Raw genomic sequence first — 21,336 nt, forward strand, 5'->3', positions numbered from 1 at the left:
TTGGCAGAGGCCTGACCACTGGAGCCCCCATGATCCTTAGTAGAGATGAGCGAATCAAAGTTGACGAAGTGGAATTCGATCCGAATTTCAGGAAAAATTAGATTTGCACCGAATCCGAATTTCCTCACGCTTCATGGTAACGGATCACATTTTTTCCTATAATGGCTGCTGCACGTGTTAGGACATGGAACAAGGAACTCCGGGAACGAAGGATCACCCACAATGCCATGCATGCAGCCAATCAGCAGCAAGCCAGCCCTTTGATGTCACAGCCCTATAAATAGCGTCAGCCATCTTGGATTCAGCCATTTTCTAGTGTCCTTAGTGCAAGGAGAGATGTCAGCAGGCGCTAGGGACAGTGGTAGAAAAGACTTTAAAACTTTTATTTTGCTTTATAGAAGTTCATGGAAAGGATAGGGAGGAATCATTCCACAGTATTGTAGCAGAACAGGGTTCAGTAGGGGAGTTTACAGACTGGGTAATAGGAACAATCCTATTACACCTCGCTGCACTGACTGGGGATCCAAAATGCCATTATACAGCTCTGTAATTCCAGCAAACCATTCTTATTTTTGGGGTGCAAGTGCTGTTTAATACAGCCATTAACAGGGTTATTACAAGGAAATATTTATACTTCTTATTTGCCCTTGTGCGGTGCAGATATATGTTCTGAAGCATTTTTTGGCTTGTATTAGTGGAAAAAAAGGACTTATTAGCCGTTGTGAGGTGAAGTGAGAAAATTACAGCCCTTTTTGGCGTGTATTAGTGGCAACAAAATATATATTATTTGCTGTTCTGCGGTGCAGTTATAAAGCCCTTTTTGGCGTGTATTAGTAGCAAAAAAATATATATATTGTTTGCCGTTCTGCGGTGCAGTTTTATGTTCTAAGGCCCTTTTTGGCATTTATTAGTGGCACAAAAAAAAATATTTGCCATTGTGTGGTAAAGTGAGAAAATTACGGACCTTTTTGATGTGTATTAGTGGCAAAAAAATGTGTATTATTTGCCGTTCTGCGGTGCAGTTATATGTTCTAAAGCCCTTTTTGGCATGTATTATAGTGTTGATCACGAATATAGTGGTATATATTCGTATTTGTGAATATTTGCGATTTTTTTTTAAATCAGTACACATGATCCCTTCATGCTTCTAGCTTGTGGGCCAATGAGAAGGCTGCAATATCTTTGACTTTAGGAGTAGTGTTGATTGCAAATTTTCATAATGCTAATTTTAATCGCAAATTTTTCAATTGCCGATTTCCGCAATCAAGAAAATAATGACTGGAGATAACGAATTCTCGAATATATGGCGAATATTCGCGAAATATCAGATTTGAATATTGCCCCTGCCGCTCATCAGTAGTGTATTAGTGGAAAATATATATATATTATTTGATGTTGAGCGGTGCAGTTATACTGTATGTTCTAAAGCCCTTTTTGGCGTGTATTAATGGCAAAAAATATATATTATTTGCCGTTCAGCGGTGCAGTTATATGTTCTAAAGCCTTTTGTGGAGTATACTGTTGGCACAAAAATTTTTATTTGTCGTTGTGTGGTGAAGTGAGAAAATTACAGCCCTATTTGGCATGTATTAGTGGCAAAAAATATATATATTTGCCGTTTAGCGGTGCAGTTATATGTTCTAAAGCCTTTTGTGGCATGTATAAGTGGAAAAAAGAAGGCCTCGATGGTAAAGTGTGTGTTACATGTGGTACATGGATTGCAGGATAAAACTTACCAGTAAAGATTAAAGGACCTTAACATGTATAGCTTGGAAGACAGATGAGACAGAGGGGATATGATAGAAACTTTTAAATACATAAAGGGAATCATCAAGGTAAAAGAGGAGAGAATATTTAAAAGAAGAAAAACTGCTACAAGAGGACATAGTTTAAATTAGAGGGGCAAAGGTTTAAAAGTATTATCAGGAAGTATTACTTTACTGAGAGAGTAGTGGATACATGGAATAGCCTTCCTGCAGAAGTGGTAGCTGCAAATACAGTAAAGGAGTTTAAGCATGCATGGGATAGGCATAAGGCCATCCATCATATAAGATAGGGCCAGGGGCTAGTCATAGTATTCAGTATATTGGGCAGACTAGATGGGCCAAATGGTTCTTATCAGCCATCACACTTTATATGTTTCTATGTTTCCATGCACAGGGGAGTGGGAGAGGCCTAAATGTTTCTGGCGCAGGCACAGGTCGTAGCAGAGTAAGGGGCATGGCAGCAGGAGTCGCAGCGAGAGGCCTGAGCTCCCGGTGTCATCTAGTGGTCGTGTCTTGACCAGCAACCCAGTGGTTCTTGAATGGTTGACTTGGTCATCCACTTCGTCCCAAGTGACATCAGACAACCCCAACCAATAGTCTGTGGGTTCATCAGACACAACCCTTAGTTGGCATGGCCTGGAAGCAGGCCCTGTGCCCTCACCTGTCCTCAACCTGCCTCTGTCTTTTTCTGTTCCCTCAGCCAGAGAACTATTATATGCTGTGGGCTCAGCTCCACTATACAGCAAGGGCAAGCTACTAGATGATTGTCATCAGCTACTGGCCAGCCAAGATGTGGAGGAGACATCCGCCACTTTCTCCTGTAGGTGGGCAAGTAGCGATGAGGAGAGTGGAGTAAGAGCTAGTGTTGCGAGTGGTCAGGCTCCTGACCCAGAGACCGTTGAGGAGTACATCAGTGACGTGCAGACAGTACTTGATGATGATGTAGCTGATCGCACTTGGGAGCAGGGTGAATTAGGGGCTTTATCATCATTGGGAGAAGAGGGTGGCAGCTTGCTCGTGAGGCAGCAGCAGAGCCAGCAAGTCGCTAGCGTGGCCAGGAGTCAGCAGGGTGGCAGCAGGGGGAGGCCGGGAGCCAAACGTGCCGGGGTAGAGCACCCGCTTTGCAGGAGCCTACCTGCCCGGAAATTAGTGGTGCAGGGGTTCATGGAAGCAGTGGCGGTAGCAGTCAGTCAGTGCGGAGTGTTGGGGGTAAAATCACCTACTCGGTGTGGCAGTTTTTTTGTTAAGCCGCTGGAGGTGAACATACTGGAGGTGAACATGGCCATTTGTAGAATCTGTGGGCAGAAAGTGAAGCGTGTCCAGGGTGCCAACATATGCAGCATCACCATAAAGTGGCCTGGGAGAACCGTGGCTCCAATGTGATGGTCCAGCCTGCTGTGGCACGCGCCCAATTTCAGGCAGTCAAGGCTCCACCACCTCAGCCGAAGGGAGCTGTCCTTCCCATCATCTGTTGGTCCTGCTCTTCCTCCTACTCCTCATCGGTCATTCCGTCAGCAATCGATCACCGAAGCGATTGCCAAGAGACAACAGTATGCGTGCACTCATCCAACGGCGCAGAAGCTGAATGTGCTCCTGGCCAAGTTGCTGGTGCTGCAGTCCCTTCACAAGTGGTGGACTCTGCACCTTTAAGAGAACTGATGGCTTGTGCTGAGCCGAGGTGGAGTGTCCCAAGCCTTCATTTTTTGCCAAAAAGGCAGTATCAGCATTGCACACGTATGTAGAACAGAAGGTGGGCCAGTCCTTGAGCCTGTCGGTGTCTGCCAAAGTGCATGGCAGCACTGACACATGGAGCTGTAACTACAGTCAGGGACAATACATGTCCTTTAAGGCCCACTGGGTGAATGTGGTTTCTGCACAGCCACACTAGCAACTTGGCCAGGTGACGACGCTTCTGCCTCCACGTTCTCACACCATTGGTCCTGTGACAATGTCCGCCTCTGTCTCCTCATCCTCCACCGTGTCCTCAGCCTCCACTGCAGGGACAATTCACAGTGTCCCTCCAGCATACCACATGTGCAGGGCACGGCAGTGTCACGCTGTTCTGCACCTCGTTTGCCTGTGAGAATGGAGTCACACAGGGGAGGAACTGCTCTGTGTCCTTCATCAAGAAATCGAATCCTGGCTTTGTCTGCGACAACTCAAAATCGGAACCATGGTGACCGACAACGCGTAGAACATGGTGTCGGCGCTGCGTTAAGGAGGGCTGAGCCATGCGCCCTGCATGGCACACGTGTTCAATCTGGTTGTCAAGCGGTTCCTGAAGTCTTCCACCCATCTGCAAGACACCCTAAAAATGGCCAGGAAACTTTGCATGCACTTGTCACTCGTTCACCACAAAGCACACCCTCCTTGAGCTGCAGCGGCAGAACGGCATTCCCCAACATAGGCTGATATGCCAAGTTCCCACTCATTGGAATTCCACCCTCCATATGTTGGACCGACTATACGAACAGAGAAAGGCCATAAACGATTTCTTGATGATCCAAACAGACTATTTCAGCCAGTGGCAGCTCATGCGTGACACCTGCCATTTGCTCAGGCCCATTGAGGAGGCCACGTTGTTTGTCAGTCGCCAGGACTACGGGATTAACCTCATTCCACTGCTTCATGTCCTAGAACAGATGCTGGTAAATCTGGCTGGTCAGGGGACTGGAGACGTGGCGCCTAGATCTCACAGCCACATGAGCACTGTGGGGGCTGAACTGGAGGAGGAGTACATTGGATCACAAGCAATGTGTAGCGAAATGGGTGGTTTTCATACACAGGTGATAGGGTAGGAGAAGCAGGAGCAACCAGAGGAGCTAGAAGGCGATGAGGAAGACGAGGCAGAGGACCCAGACACACCGTGGCAGTATGCAGTGGATATGGAGACAGGGAGTCCCTCCAAGTCACTTGCACAAATGACTGGGTCCTTTACTTGCTTGCATAGTGACAGCCGAATTGTCACCATTCGGCAGAGGCATGACTTCTGGCTCTCCACCTTGTTAAACCCTCGCTACCGGTCCAAAATGGCGGCCTTTTTTACACCCGCTGAGAGGGAGGACAAACTGAACTACTACAGAGACATTCTAAGTAGTCAGTTGGCTGCTACCTATCTGCGCCATCATCCATCCTCTCGCAGGTCTGACTGGGGGGGACACTTTGCGCTCACGTTCCTCTGCCATGGCTGTTGTGGCAGGGGGGGGGGGGGGGGTAGGAGCAGTTCCAGCTCCATCAGCAGCAACTTGAGTCTAGAGTCGCTGATGAGCAGCTTTCTTCACCTGCCTAGTGAAGAAACTACTCACCAGCAGCAGCTGTACCTGGAGCAGGACCTGAACCAGGAGGTGGTGGCATACTTGGACAGCACCCTGCCACCCCACATTGAATAGCCGCTGGACTACTGGGCATCCATACTGGATTTGTGGCCACAACTGGCAGAGTTTGCCCTAGAAAAGCTGTCCTATCCGGCCAGTAGTGTGGCATCAGAGCGGGTGTTTAGTGCAGGGGGGCCATAGTTACCCTAAGAAGAACTTGCCTGTCCACCCAAAATGTGGAGAGACTGACCTTTTGTCAAGATGAATCAGGCGTGGATCAGCCAGGATTTCCACCCACCAATGCCTGATGCATCAGACTAGATCATCCATGGTGCCACACAAACACTTTGACAAAAGAGACCGGTTTCTTCTGGCTACCTGCCTCAGCTACTATTCTGATGCTGCCACCCACCTGATGCCACACATTTGATGCCAATTGCTTCTTTTTTCACCCACCATCTTCAGCTGGTACTGGTATTGCCACCCACCTCCCCACTGTGTCAACGGTTCACTCTGTGGTCTCCTGATGCTGCTACCACCTCACCACTCAGGTCTCCTGATACTGCTGCTGCCACCTCCACACTGTCATTGTGCTACCCTGGGGCCTCCTCCTGATGCTGCTGCTTCCGTCACATCCACACTATGTCATTGTGCCACTCTGTGGCCTCCTGATGCTGTTGCTGCCACCTTCACACTGTCATTGTGCCACCCTGTGGCCTCCTCCTGATGCTGCTGTTGTCACCATCTCCGCACTCTGTCATTATGCCACTCTGTGGCCTCCTGATGCTGCTGCCACCTCCAGACTCTGTCATTGGGCCACTCTGTGGTCTCCTCATGCTGCTTCCACCTCACCACTATGTCATAGGGCCACTCTGTGGACTTTTCATGCTGTTCCCACCCTTCCCACTTCATGAATGGGCCACTATTTTGCCTTTAGGCCTGGCTGACATCATCATTTATTTGACCCTTCTTCTGACCTGTCAGAAGGAATGAAAAATTAGATGCACAATGGATCCTGTCCATGTAACAGCTATAAGGCCTGCATGACATAGTCCCTATTTTGCATCAGAATTGACTTATGATTTGGTAGCTAAAAGCAGGAGTGGGTATAAAACACAGATGACATGCAAATATTCCATTCACGTGTCATCTCTGTTTTGGATCCAGTCCTGTTTTTTTTGGCTTTAGCAATACTGATGGATTACTGACCTAACGCTGACCGAGTGAAGGCGGATGCTCAACAGACAGGTTCCGTTTTTTGTGGGTTATTGTTCTGACGGATCAGAGGAAAGGCAACGGTTCTTTATACCTGGCGCTAACATGACCTGTATAGCTAAGTTCACACAAGTTATTTGGTCAGTTTTGGCACCGTAACTGCCCAAATAAGTGAAGTGTGCAGTGATTCTAAGAGTGACGCCTGTTATCTACATATCATACTGACTCACAGTATTGTTTTACTACCACAGCAGACTCCCTATGTGTGTTACTGCTATGCACAGTGTTCTACACAACTATACAGGCTCTCTGCAGCCAGGAAATAGCTGTTTTTTAACCCCTTAAGGACTGGGCCATTTTTCACCTTAAGGACCAAACTGATTTTTGCTAATCTGACATGTGTGATAACTTTAAAACGCTTTTACTTATCCAAGCCATTCTGAAATAGTTTTCTCGTCACATATTGTACTTCATGACAGTGGTAAATTTGAATCAAAATATTTCATTTATATTTATAAAAAAATACCAAATTGACAAAAATTTGGAAAAATTCACAACTTTCCAAATTTCAATTTCTCTGCTTTTAAAACAGATAGTGATACCTCCTAAAATTGTTATGAATTTACATTCCCCATATGTCTACTTCATGTTTGGATCATTTTGTGAATGCCATTTTATTTTTTGGGGACGTTAGAAGGCTTAGAAGTTTAGAAGCAAATCTTAAAATTTTTCAGAAAATTTCCAAAACCCACTTTTTAAGGACCAGTTCAGGTCTGAAGTCACTTTGTAAGGCTTACATAATAGAAACCACCCAAAAATTACCCCATTTTAGAAACGACACCCCTCAAGGTATTCAAAACTGATTTTACAAACTTTGTTAAACATTTAGGTGTTCCACAAGAATTAATGGGAAATGGAGATGAAATTTCAGAATTTCACTTTTTTGGCAGATTTTCCATTTTAATCCTTTTTTTACAGTTACGAAGCAAGGGTTAAAATCCATACAAAACTCAATATTTATTGCCCTAATTCTGTAGTTTACAGAAACACCCCATATGTGGTCAAAAACTGCTGTATTGCCACACGGCAGGGCACAGAAGGAAAGGAACGCCATATGGTTTTTGGAGGGCAGATTTCACTGGGATCATTTTAAGGCCTCATGCACACGACCGTTGTGTGCATCCGTGGCCGTTGTTCCGTTTTCCGTGATTTTCTGCGGACCCATTGAAAGTCTGCGGTCCATTGAAAACTCGGAAAATGCACCGTTATTCATCCGCGGCCGTGATCCGTGTTTCGTGTCCGTCAAAAAAATATGACCTGTCCTATTTTTTGGACGGACAACGGTTCACGGACCCATTCAAGTCAATGGGTCCATGAAAAAACACGGATGCACACAAGATTGGCATCCGCGTCCGTGATCCGTGGCTGTTGGCAACTTTCACACAGACGGATCACAGATCCGTCTGCATAAAAGCTTTTTTAGATATGAGTTTTCACTTCGTGAAAACTCATATCTGACAGTATATTCTAACACAGAGGCGTTCCCATAGTGATGGGGACGCTTCAAGTTAGAATACACTGAGAACTGTGTACATGACTGCCCCCTGCTGCCTGGCAGCACCCGATCTCTTACAGGGGGCTGTGATCCGCACAATTAACCCCTCAGGTGCCGCACCTAAAGGGTTAATTGTGCGTATCATAGCCCCCTGTAAGAGATCAGGTGCTGCCAGGCAGGAGGGGGCAGACCCCCTCCCTCCCCAATATTATATTCATTGGTGTCCAGTGCGGCCTCCCCTCTCCCCCCCCAGTTAAAATCATGTTCCGAATTCCTCATCATTGGTGGCCAGTGAGGCCTCACATCCCCCCCATGTTAAAATGACGTTCCGAATCCCCCATCATTGGTGGCCAGTGCGGCCTCACATCTCCCCCCCCTCCCTTGTTAAAATCACATTCTGAATCCCCCATCATTGGTGGCCAGTGCGGCCTCACTTCTCCCCCCCTTGTTAAAATCACGTTCCGAATCCCACATCATTAGTGGCCAGTGCGGCCTCACATCTCCCCCCCCCCCCCCCTAGTTAAAATCACGTTCCCCCATCATAGGTGGCAGTGGAGAGTTCCGATCGGAGTCCCAGTGGAGGGCTCCGATCGGTAACCATGGCAACCAGGACGCTACTGCAGTCCTGGTTGCCATGGTTACTTAGCAATTTTTAGAAGCATTATACTTACCTGCGAGCTGCGATGTCTGTGACCGGCCGGCGCTCCTCCTACTGGTAAGTGACAGGTCTGTGCTATAAGCAATGCGCCGCACAGACCTTTCACTTACCAGTAGGAGGAGCGACCGGCCGGTCACAGACATTGCAGCTCGCAGGTCAGTATAATGCTTCTAAAAATTGCTAAGTAACCACCCGTAACGCACCTGCACATTTTCCCGCAACGCCCGTCTGAAAGGGGCCTTAGAGTTTGAATTACCAACACAATCCTAACCCAGATAATCCACAAATCTTCTGAACTCAGCTAAAATCATCAACGGGTTCTGTGGTGATCTAAGCTTAGTTCAGTTGAACCATGGGAGATCTGGGTGTTGCAGCAACAATATGTGACCACATTATGTCTGTCTAAAATTATCTCATAAAGACACAATGTACAGGTGAAACTCAAAAAATTAGAATATCGTGCAAAAGTTCATTTATTTCAGTAATGCAAATTAAAAGGAATTGCATTAATGCAGCTTAAAATTCGAATTTTGTGAAAAGTTTTAATATTCTAGGCTCAAAGTGTCACACTCTAGTCAGCTAATTAATCCATATATCCTGGGCAAAGGGTACCTCAAAATTGTGAATTTGGGGTTTCATAAGCTGTAAGCCATAATCATCCAAATTATACCAAATAAAGGCTTGAAATATCTTGCTTTGCATGTAATGAGTCTATCACATATGTTAGTTTCACCTTTTAAGTTGCATTACTGAAATAAAAAAACTTTGCAAGATATTAACATTTTTCTAGTTTCACCTGTAACATTAACTAGCAGAGAATTGGGACATAATACAATACAAAAAGGAGGTATAAGGGTACTGCCACATTTAGTTTATTTTTTGAGCAATTTTTAAGTTATATTTACACAAGTTTTTCACAAGCTACATGTCTTTTCCAGACTTATTTTTTCTCTAGAGTCATCTATGGCAAACCATCTGAAAAAAATTGCACTCCCAAAGCATGGTGCAGTTTTAATAAAACGTCAATGGATATAAAATGCAAGGAGACTGTCTTAAAACACCACTACTAAAAACAGGGGGGGATTTACCATTTCCCCATCCCACTTTTTTCACATAAAAAAGTTGCAAATCCTCTGTTTGTGCCTTTTTAAATGGCACTACGCCCAAAAACTTTTTGCAAGTAACATTTCTACATCACTCTCGCCACTTTCCAAAAAGGGCACACGATGAGGCGAGGTGGTGGGGCCCGCTGTACCGCACATTTACCTTTATTTACACCAGTTTTCTAGTGGAAATGAATACAGAAATCTACGGCAGTTCCGAACTTATGTAGATTTCCGTTTAGGCACACTGACTGCAGGAGGACGCCGTAGAATGCCTGTGTAAAACATCTATGATAAATTCCCCTTAGGGCTCATGCACACGAACATATTATTTTTCTGTATCCATTCCATTTTTTTGTGGCCCATATGCAGAAATATTAACTTCAATGGATCTGCAAAAAAAAAGATAAATGACTCTGTGCACACAGTTTCCATACGTTCGCATGGCCGTTCCACAAAAAAGATAGAACATGTCCTGTTCTTGTCCATTATGTGGACAAGGATAGGCATTGTTCCAATAGACCTGCAAAAAAAACTGATGCAATATGGATGTCACATGGACTTCATCTGTTTTTTTTTTTGTAGATCCGTGTTTTGTGGACCGCAAAATACATACGGTCCTGTGCATGAGCCCTTACAGTGTTTGTAGGGTGCTTTATAATTTCCTACTGGCCAATATGTAACATCTGACTGCAACATTTTTTGCAAAAAAAAAAACGCTTAATGTAAAACCACCTTAAGGCCTTATTCACACAGTCATTGTTTGGTCAGTAATTTCCATCAGTGATTGTGAGCCAAAACCAGGAGTGAATGTATAATGGAAAGAACTGCTTCTGTTCTGGGTTTTTAACCAGCACCTTGTTTCTGCTCAAAATTACTGATGGAAATCACTGACCAAACCCTGATGTGTGAATAAGGCCTAAAGGTGGAGATTCACTGTGGTATTACAAATAGTTTTGTGTAGTTGTAAAAGCCTCACAAGTGAAAGAAATTGTACAAATTGTTGGTTGTAGAAATCACAATATAAGGCCTCTTTCACACTGGCGTGTGCGGCCTGCAAAATGCGGGCCGCAATACACGGGCGCCGTTCCGTGGGCATTCCGGATCACGGATGCGGACCCATTCACTTGAATGGGTCCGCAAATCCGGAGATGCGGAATGGTGCGGAACGGAACCACAGAACGGAACCCTACGGAAGCACTACGGAGTGCTTCCGTGGGGTTTCGTCCCGTACTTCTGTACCGCAAAAAGATATAACATGTCCTATCTTTTTGCGCAACGGCCGGATCGCGGACCCATTCGAATGAATGGGTCCACGATCCGCTGCGGCTGCCCCGCGGACTGTGCTCGTGCCCGCAGCACGACCACAGGCCGCACACGCCAGTGTGAAAGAGGCCAAAGGCCTCATGCACACAGCTGTTGTCTTGGTCCGCATCCGAGCTGCCATTTTTTGCGGCTCGGATGCGGACCCATTCACTTCAATGGGGCCGCAAAAGATGCGGACAGCACTCCGTTTGCTGTCCGCATCCGTTGCTCCGTTCCGTGGCCCTGCTAAAAAAATATAACATGTCCTATTCTTGTCTGCGCTTTGCGGACAAGAATAGCATTTATATTGAAGGCTGTCCGTGCCGTTCCGCAAATTGCGGAACGTGCATGGACGCCATCTGTGTTTTGCGGATCCGCGATTTGCGGACCGTAAAACACACCATGGTCGTGTGCATGAGGCCTAATTCTGCTTATTTCTTGAACATGCCTATGTTACATATGGTGCCGAATACCAAAGGGTATACTTGTATTACTTAGGCCTCTTTCACATGGCCATTGTGCTCCCGTGGCCTTTTTGCGGGCCGCATACGAAGGTTCCAAAATACACGGGGCACCAGCCGTGTGCATTCCGCATCATTGATGCAGACCCATTCACTTGAATGGGTCCGCAATTCCGGAGATGCGGTGCGGAACGGAAACACGGAACGGAACCCCACAGAAGCACTACGGAGTGCTTCCGTGGGGTTCCGATCCATGCCGCAAAAAAATAGAACCTGTTCTATCTTTTTGAGGAATGGACGGATCATGGACCCATTCAAGTTGAAAGAGTCTGGATCTGTCCCGGCCGCCGCACGGACGTTGGTCGTGCATTGGGGACTGCAAATTGCGGTCCCCAATTCATGGAACGGAACCACAATGGCCATGTGAGGCCCCCTGCACACGATCAGGATTGCGTGCGGATTTTCCGCGCGGATTTGCGTGCGGAAAATCCGCACCGTAGGTCATGTCCATTGTATTCTATGAGAATTTGAAATTCTCAATGCACACAATGCGGATTTTTTCCGCGCGGATTTTGACCTGCGGTGCGGATTTTAAAATCCGCGACATGTCAATAATTTTTTTTTTTCCTGACCGGATTTTCTTCATTCACTTAGTGAAATCCGCATGCGGAAAATCCGCACCGAATCCGCACCAAATCCGCACGCAAATCCGTATGCAAATCCGCACCAATTAATGCGGATTGACCGCACAGATTTGCCTGCGAACACCTGCGGATTTCAGTGCGGATTCTCCGCACATGAATCCTGAACGTGTGCATGTACCCTTAAAGAGGCTTTATATTACAGATTTTTGCACACATTATAAGTGTCAGAAAACATCCACCATCTATGCATTTTTAACTACTGACTGAACTGAAAAAATATTACCAGTTTATCCAGAAGAAGTAAATAGTCATAGTTCCTGACATCATTCTATATGTATAGTCTTCGTGTATTCTGCATGATTACACTCTTAAGATCTCTATTAACCTGCATGCTAGCTTGGCATCCACATTGTGCTTAATATTTGTCAATTTTTGTCCGGTGATACTCTCAGCTAGTAAGTGACCTAATGTATCATTAGTAACTGAGCATCTGTCCATCCATTTTTAAATCAGCAATGTTTCCTGTATGTATATTACAGGGATACTTATAGCATAACCCGCATGTACCTACTCTATTCACTTTGTAACTCTTTCTGTGCATGAAATTAATGGGTATTTCATTAATTACAGAGCCCTTAGCAAATGTGACTAGCAGCTTACTTATTTTTCAGTGACAGCACCCCGGTGAATGGCCACACTATTAATTAGAGTTACGTACGTAGGTCTATGGATGTATTTACGGTACCAGGTTGGTGCCAGAATGACCCAGCTCCGTCCATTGTGTAGTGAATGGAGCTGGATATTTCAATGGTAATGTCCAGCTAATTACTAGGGGACTTGAATGTGCAACCTCCTAATCACTTGTACAATACACTGCATTAGTATACTATTGCTGGCCATGGGATTTTCACCTGCTGCCACATGGAAGGCCCTATGTGTTTATAGTAACTGATCAGAGCTTCTTGATTGGGAGCTCCAGTTGGAGGAAAGAGGGAGACTGTGGCATCTGTGGGGTCAAATGACAGCATTATAGCTAGTTTGTTCACTATGATTAGGTGCTGGCTTTATTACTCAGCCGGCACTAGCCGCCTATAGAGTGGGGCTCCACACACTTAAACTGCAGCAACGACATACAGTTATGTTGTGGTGTGTGTAAGAGCTAAGTTATTAACCAACTGTATGAGGTTGTCCTATCCTTAAAGTCATGTTTTGGAATAAAGGTGGTCCAGCAGTCTCCATGGATCCGGCTTCTAAAAGTTGGAGATAGCTGTACCTGTCTCTTGCAGCCTTCATATAATACATGAATAGGTTAGGTCTGTCAAAGTGGAAACAGTTGAGACATAGTATAGTAGCTCTTCACATAGAGGGGTCACTCAAGCTCCCTGCATGAAGGTCATATGCACATATGGAAATAGGTTGTAAATTAGTGAGACAGCCTCTTTAAAGAGTAATTGTTTTTTTAAAGGGCTTCTGTCACCCCACTAAAGTCATATTTTTTTTTTGAGCTAGTTAAATTACTTATCCTGCGATATATGAAAATATAATGGTGTTACTTACTTTGATTCAGCAGTTTCTTCTAAAAACGAACTTTTATAATATGTAAATTAGGTCTCTACCAGCAAGTAGGGCGGCTACTTGCTGGTAGCAGCTGCAGAAAACCGCCCCCTCGTCGTGTTGATTGACAGGGCCAGCCGGGATCTCCTCCTCCGGCCAGCCCTGTCGGCATTTTAAAAATCGTGCGCCTGTGTTCATTCTGCGCAGGCGCTCTCAGATGAGGAGGCTCGCCTCCTCAGAACTCCCTCAGTGCGCCTGCACCGATGACATCACCGAAATGGAAGACGTCATCGGCGCAGGCGCACTGAGGGAGTGCTGAGGAGGCAAGCCTCCTCATCTCAGAGCGCCTGCGCCGAATGAACACAGGCGCGCAATTTTTGAAATGCCGACAGGGCTGGCCGGAGGAGGAGATCCCGGCTGGCCCTGTCAATCAACACGACGAGGGGGCGGTTTTCTGCAGCTGCTACCAGCAAGTAGCCGCCCTACTTGCTGGTAGAGACCTAATTTACATATTATAAAAGTTCGTTTTTAGAAGAAACTGCTGAATCAAAGTAAGTAACACCATTATATTTTCATATATCGCAATATAAGTAATTTAACTAGCCCAAAAAAAAAAATTACTTTAGTGGGGTGACAGAAGCCCTTTAAATAAAAGAATAGTTCAGGCAAATATAAGAAACTTTGTAATATATCTTATCACAGAAAGATGTTTCTTTCTCCTCTTATCAGGCTCCTCTCCTCTTCTCCCCCTTTACCATCTCTCAATTCACTGCTCACCGAAGGATAGGATTATTCTTATTTTATCCATGTCCTGTGTATGGGCAGGCATGAATCAAGCTAAGTGCTAAAGATGCCAGATACAAGTCATATTATGTCCAGAAGTAGTGTTATTCCTCATGTACACCCGCATGGCAACTTATTTTCAAAAAATACCTGGAACAACAATTACACTTTAAGCAACTCACTGAACATAGGAGCTCTGTAACTGAATGGGTATAATGTCACCTTCTAACTTGTCACCATATACAGTAGATCTTACAAATGGTATAGTAACATTTGACCAATAATACAAGTACAGTTTGCATTTTACCGAGGATAACTAACCTATCGCGTGGAATCGCTTGTCCATTTTATGATCGTCTTTTTTTGCAGTGTCCACGTATTAATGTTTAATGGATTATGAAATGAATGTCTAAATGATTGAACTTTGTAGTGCACCTTTTAATGTGGCTTTTTTTTACCTAATACATTACTATGATTGTTTTAGTCGACAGATCTCAAACTCTTTTACTGGGCCTCACTGTTAATATGGACAGCTAGCCTCAGCTATACCGTAGATAGATACATGTTCTAATACTTCATTTTCCCAGTTCCTCTTTTAAGGCCAGGACTCCATGGTGACATTTGGTCACCCAAAAGTGGCAGTAAAATCATAGCATTACTGTGACTCATGCAACCTCAATATTTACCTATGGGGAAAAGAAAAGTAGCCCAACAATTGCCATTGTTGTGAGTCACCAGACCAATTTTCTCTCACATTGAGGTCATAGTTATGATGTAAGGCTCAGGATTGTCTGATAGTGTACCCAGTAAATGACAAGTTTGAGAACTGCTGGTGTAAGTCTTGTCTTTATGTAACCACGAAGGGATACGTATTGCTCATGAACGGTGGACCATGCCAGTTGACTTTTGTAAAGAAACATTATGGTAGATTTCATGTCACTAATTGAATGTATTTAGCATGTATCTTGACTTGTACTGCAGACCATTCACAAACTACTCTTGGATATGTTGTGGCCATGGTCATTAAGTATCTGGTTTATCCTAGGTATATTTGCACCAGGAATTTAATTGATGTGACTATAAGTGGTCATGCAGACATGGCCGGAGACCGAAGATCTGTTAGCCTTACATCAGTACCTGGCGAATTCCATATTTGATGTATAGAACAGTGGCCATGACATATTCTAATGAACAGCTTGTGATTTTACACTATATGATATTTCTGTTTTTCATGGAAAGAAATATTTATATTGATTTGTACCATGGGCTGTACAGTCCCTGTAACATGTGGAATTGCATTGTGTGATGAAGAGACACTAATGCTTGAATTAGTCTATGGTCTTATTGCTTACTCTTATCCTAATTTAAATAAATATTGAAAAATCTAATATCCTGGCTACATGAGGTTCTATTGTACAGTGTGCTACCAACAGTATAACATCTTCCTGTCTATATATAAACGGGTTATTCCATCCCTCAATTTTCATCATCTATCCAGTGACTGGTAGACATACCCCTTATATTCTTTAGTTATTACAGGACAAAAACCCCACTGAAATCCATTCCCCTTACCCTTACCTTAGAGGGCTCATGTCCACTTCTAATAGTCTGCTATAAGTATGCAATTTCTTATTATTATTGGTGGTTTTCCGAAGAACTGTATCCTCATGTCAACACCTCCCGCTAGAAGCGTAACTTGAAGTCTCTAGGGTCCATTGTAAAATCTGTAACAGCACCCCCCACCACCACCACCACCACCACCACACACACACACACACACACACGCGCGCGCACACACACACACACACACACACGCACATGCCATTTAGAATACTAATGTCCATTTATATGACAGAGGATCCTTTTGGTAACCCCAGGCACCAAAGCCCAGGTACAACTGCTACCTCTGCCCCCTCTATGTACACCACTGCTTTTTTTTAAAAAACAAGCCATGACCTGAAGTCATTTGTGTCTCTTCTCATGTATGATTACTTATGAATGCAACTTTTTTTTTTCAACCAGCATTGATAACAGTTGAACATTTGCAGAAGATAAATGTATGTATTAGACCTAACTAAATCTAAAATTCTAAAAACAATTATTAAAGGGGTTATCCAGGAAATGATAATGGTGACCTATCACATCAGCAGAGGTCCTAGGCTTAGCACCCCGCCGATCAGCTGTTTCAGGGAGCCGCTGCACTCACCGGAGCTCTGGTGAGCACAGCCAGCTCCCGGCAGCTTTCCAAGGACAGTGCCGTACATCCTATAGTGGCAGTATTTGGTACTGCAGCTCAGCCCCATTGACCTGAATGGGGCTGAGCTCGAAGTAAGTCATGTGACCAATATACAGTGCTGTCCCTGGTCTAGGAAGAGGCGGGGGTCCCAAGTGTCACACCCCCACAGATCTGATACTGATGACTCATTCTGATAATGTCATATATATCTTTTCCTGGATTTTCCAGTGGAGGTAAGAGCTGCATTTACATGGCTACTGCCTCGTCCCCCTACAGATGCATTGTTTCTGGGCAGTAGGTTGTTCACACAGCACAATCTACTGCTCAGAAAAAATGATTTAATGGGCTGCATGAAAGATCATTTCACCAGATAATCAAGCGTTTTGCTCTTTCATCAGGTGATTGGCAGTACATTTACACAGGCAGATTATTGGAAACTAGCATTCGTAGTAGCGTTCACGCCCGATAATGTTCCTGACCCTTGGACTGTGTAAACCTGCTGCATGGGTTGTCTTATGCAGACATTGGTCCCGAGAGTAATGGACCTATTGCCTACCAATTACATTAATTTAGTAATGCATACTGTTTGTCTCCTGCAAATCTCAATTTTTTTTTCTTTATAAATCTTTACTACTGTAACAGAGTGAATATATGTCATAAAATGTGTTGGACTATAAAGACCCATAAAGCTTGATTTTATTGGAGCAGCATTTTTTTTATAGTTTGACCTCATTCTAGTAAATTTAGAAAATACATTTATAGTGTCCGTTCTGCAGTGCCTACTTGTAAGACATCTACATTTGTTGAATATAATATCAAGCTTTCTGGTCTGTGTATTATAATATTAGTACTTTATATTTTTTTGTGTTTCTTTGTAATAATTACTGACTAATTATATTTTGTTCCACTTCAAGGTCGTAGTGAATGCCTTAATTGGGGCTATCCCATCCATCATGAATGTCCTGCTGGTGTGCCTCATTTTCTGGCTAATTTTTAGCATCATGGGGGTGAATTTATTTGCTGGAAAATTCGGAAAATGTGTGTATGCTGAGAACAGGACGGAACTGGATGTGTCTATTGTAGACAACAAGACAATGTGTGAATTAATGAATGCAACAGAAGCCTACTGGACAAAAGTCAAAGTCAACTTTGATAATGTTGGGGCAGGTTATCTGGCCCTGCTTCAGGTGGTAAGTTATGCTGCATTTCATTCTACATTGTCACAGTTAAAAGGGTTAAGATGAGACTGGGAGGAGATGAAACAGAGGGGAGGGGGGATGATGAAAAACAATGTGGAATTTTAAACAATGGTGTAGCCTTTCAGAACGGTCAGATGCTAGCTGTCATGTTAAATTTATGAAAACTCTACAGATTGCCTGACTTTAGATCACATTGTATGGGCCCAGGAGTGGAGCTTCTGTTGATTTATCAATGACATTTCAAGGCACAGACAATTAGCTTTTTCCTTTCTGTGTCAATGATGTGATGAAGGTTCTAGCTGTCTGGCTCAGCTCATTAGCTAAGATATACCCCTATTTTTGTCCCATCAGCCATAACAGAGAAAGGGGAGGAAGCGCTCTGCCTGTGTCTCAACCTCATCATTAACACAGCAGAAGCTCCACTTCCAGGACCACTCCACGGGGTATGCTCAATCAGGTTGAGATCTGGTGATTGACTCAGCCATTGCAGAATATTCTACTTCTTTGCCTTAAAACACTCCTGGGTTGCTTTTGCAGTAGGTTTTGGGTCATTGTCCATCTGTACTGTGAAGCGCCATTCAATCAACCTTGCTGCATTTGGTTGAATTTGAGCAGAAAGTATATCCCTGTAAATTTCAGAATTCATCCGGCTGCTTCTGTCTTCAGTCACATCATCAATAAACACTAGTGACCCAGTGTCATTGGAAGCCATGCATGCCTATGCCATCACACTGTCTCCACCATGTTTTACAGAGGGTGTGGTGTGCTTTGGACTATGAGCCATTCCAAACTTACTCCATACTTTCTTCCTCCCATCATTCTGGTACAGGTTGATCTTAGTTTCAAAATGCTTGTCAAAAAATGCTGTTTGTGAACTTGGCTGGTTTCTTTACATGTTTTTTGGCAAAGTCTAATTTGGCCTTTCTATTTTTGAAGCCGAATAATTTGCACCTTGTGGTAAACCGTCTGTATTTGCTCTCACAAAGTCTTCTCTTTAAAGTAGACTTAGATACTAATGCATCTACTTCCTGGAGAGTGTTCTTCACTTGGGTGGGATTCTGTGATCATACACCACTATTGTCTACTGTGGACATCCAGGCAAATGCAAATGCCACACCTGGAATCAACTCCAGACCTTTTACCTGCCTAATTGATGATAGATTAATGAAGGAATAGCCCATGCAGCCCATTAAATAGCTTTTGAGATAATTGTCCAATAATTGTCCAATTTGAAAAAGAGGCAGCTACATATTAAAGAGCTGTAATTCCTAAACCCTTCCAATTAGGATATGAATGCCCTCAAATTACAGATGAGAGTCCGCACTTCAAGCTCATACTTATTATATAACTGTATCTTGTATGTTTTAGTAAACAGCTAAAATGGCAAAACTTGTATCATTGTCCATATATTATATTTCTGGACCTAACTGTAAGACAGGCATTTTTAGAAGGATGGGTGGATGGATCACTCAGAGCCTTCTGCACTGCTTGAGGTCCAATGGCCAGAATAGCTGTATTCAAAGTATGGCTTGAAAATGTTCTCTACTCTTGCAAAATAAAGAACATTGCAGTGACCTTCTCTCAACATCTCCCTACAGTCTTCCCTTGTCTTTGCCTGGATGTCCTCCTGTCAGTCTCACAGTAGATATGCATTGTTCACTGTATTCATCTATACATTTTCCCATAAGGAGGTGCTCTTCCCACTTCTGGGCCAACACAAGGGGATCTAAAAAGTCGTGTAGGCCTACTGTGCACATCCAACCCTGCACATGATTTTAAAATAAAAAATACAGATCAATATTTAAATATATGATGATATGGAGATTATATCTTAATCCGGGGTCAGAAGATATAAGGAGGAATTTATTATACCCCGAACTTCCAGAATTCAGTCTTCAAAAAGTCCCAATCAAAATAGAGCTTTTGTAACTTTTTGGGAGGTCCCATGTGCAAAACCTTTGTGACTTCTTTGCATTTTTGCACCAGTCACTCTTTTGAAAAGTAGGTGGTAAAGTGGGTGTTCTTAACTATATTAATGAGTTTCACTCCAGATTATTCACTGGGACTTTTTAAAAATGCATAAAAAAAGTCCTAGAGTCCAGTAGCAGGGTGGTGCAGAAAATTGGAGTAGCATTTCTAGATGCTCCATATTTAACAAACACCAGTAAACTGGTCTAAATGATAATGAATGCTCTGGGGCCTATGGCTCCAGCCACGCCATGCCCCCACCCCCACTTCAGAAAGGGGCAAGGCTGGAAACTCCAGTTGCTCTAAATTTAAAGTGTACCTGTCATATTTTTTATCAAAGAATCAATTTTAGCATGTGTTACTGCTGCTGCAGCATTATACATAAAGCAATCTTTAGTTTATTTACATACCACAGTTTTTCTTGAGTTTTTCCCTTAGTTAAGGCTGTTTTAACCTCTACAATGTGAAAATATTCTCAAGATGGCTTCTCTGCCAGTTCTATGAGGCCTAAACTGCCTTCCTTCATTTCCCGTACACACTTGCTGTAGCTAGCAGCTTCCTGCCAACCAATCAGATTGGATAACTGAGATACACGCCTCCTCACTCTTAAGCCTAATGCATGCAGTGTGAAGGACCACCCCTTGTTTACACTTAAGGGAAGACAGAAAAGCACTAGCAACAGTCTTTTAAGGGACCAGTGGAAAAAGACAGGGGACATAAATGAAAGCTGTTTTTATAAGGTAATTACCGATCTTTTGACAATCATTGACAGACTAACTCAGGTATACATGCCTAGCTGTAATAAACTAGCAAATAAAAAAAATATGACTTTAAGTGCAACTTGAAAAAATTGTGAAAAATCTCAAGCTTTTGAGACTATTTTACACTAGTTTCTTGCATATAGGAGCACAGTAAATGATCCCCAATAAGTGACTTTTGATACGTCAGACTTAAGTAAAATGACTTCAAATATTACTCTCATGATAAAGTCCCAGCATAGCGTCTAAGCCACAAGCTAACAGGCTTTCATATCCAATGAACTCTGTCTGCTGTGGCAAATGCACCTTAAATCAGGGACCCCTTACACATTACTCTGCTAGTTTGTTTAGTGTTTCATGAAGAGCAGATACTAAGGATTTATTTTAAACAAGTCAATCCGTTATTTAGCTTTTAATTTCTTCCGTTTTGTAGCCTGAAATGATTAAACCAGTCACGCAGTATAATTCCCTTTCATTTCAGAAGGAAGCTGTGGGTGGAATTACATTACATTTCAAGGGAACAGTTTTATTTGTACTGTACTCAATCAGAAAATTGTTTTATGGTAAAAGAAAAAAATCATCAGTGATTGGAAAAGTAGCCATGAAAAAAGAAAACTAAAGATTGTAGTCTATAAATGTCCTTATTCTAGCTGATTGGAGTAGTGGAAATTGCATTTTTAGGTTTCATCTCCTCAAGCAGAAGTAAAGATTTTATGTGCTTGAACTACTACAAGGGGTATACATTTCTATCACTAAAGGGGTTGTGCAGCTAGTACATATTGATAACCTATGCTAAGGATAGGTCATCGTTAGAATT

General features: G+C 43.5%; 1 protein-coding gene across 15 annotated transcripts in view; it reads left to right on the top strand.

Annotated features, from left to right (window-relative positions):
- The window catches only part of LOC121002352 (sodium channel protein type 4 subunit alpha-like), a 450,413-nt gene that overhangs the window by 391,901 nt on the left and 37,176 nt on the right, over positions 1 to 21,336 (top strand). For all 15 annotated transcript variants that reach the window (XM_040433808.1, XM_040433805.1, XM_040433807.1 and 12 more), the window contains one exon: positions 17,509 to 17,784. In XM_040433808.1, the coding sequence (XP_040289742.1) occupies positions 17,509 to 17,784 (276 nt within the window). The remainder of the gene's footprint in view (positions 1 to 17,508; positions 17,785 to 21,336) is intronic.

Source organism: Bufo bufo, chromosome 5 (assembly GCF_905171765.1).
Source record: "Bufo bufo chromosome 5, aBufBuf1.1, whole genome shotgun sequence".
Classification (NCBI taxonomy): Eukaryota; Metazoa; Chordata; class Amphibia; order Anura; family Bufonidae; genus Bufo; species Bufo bufo.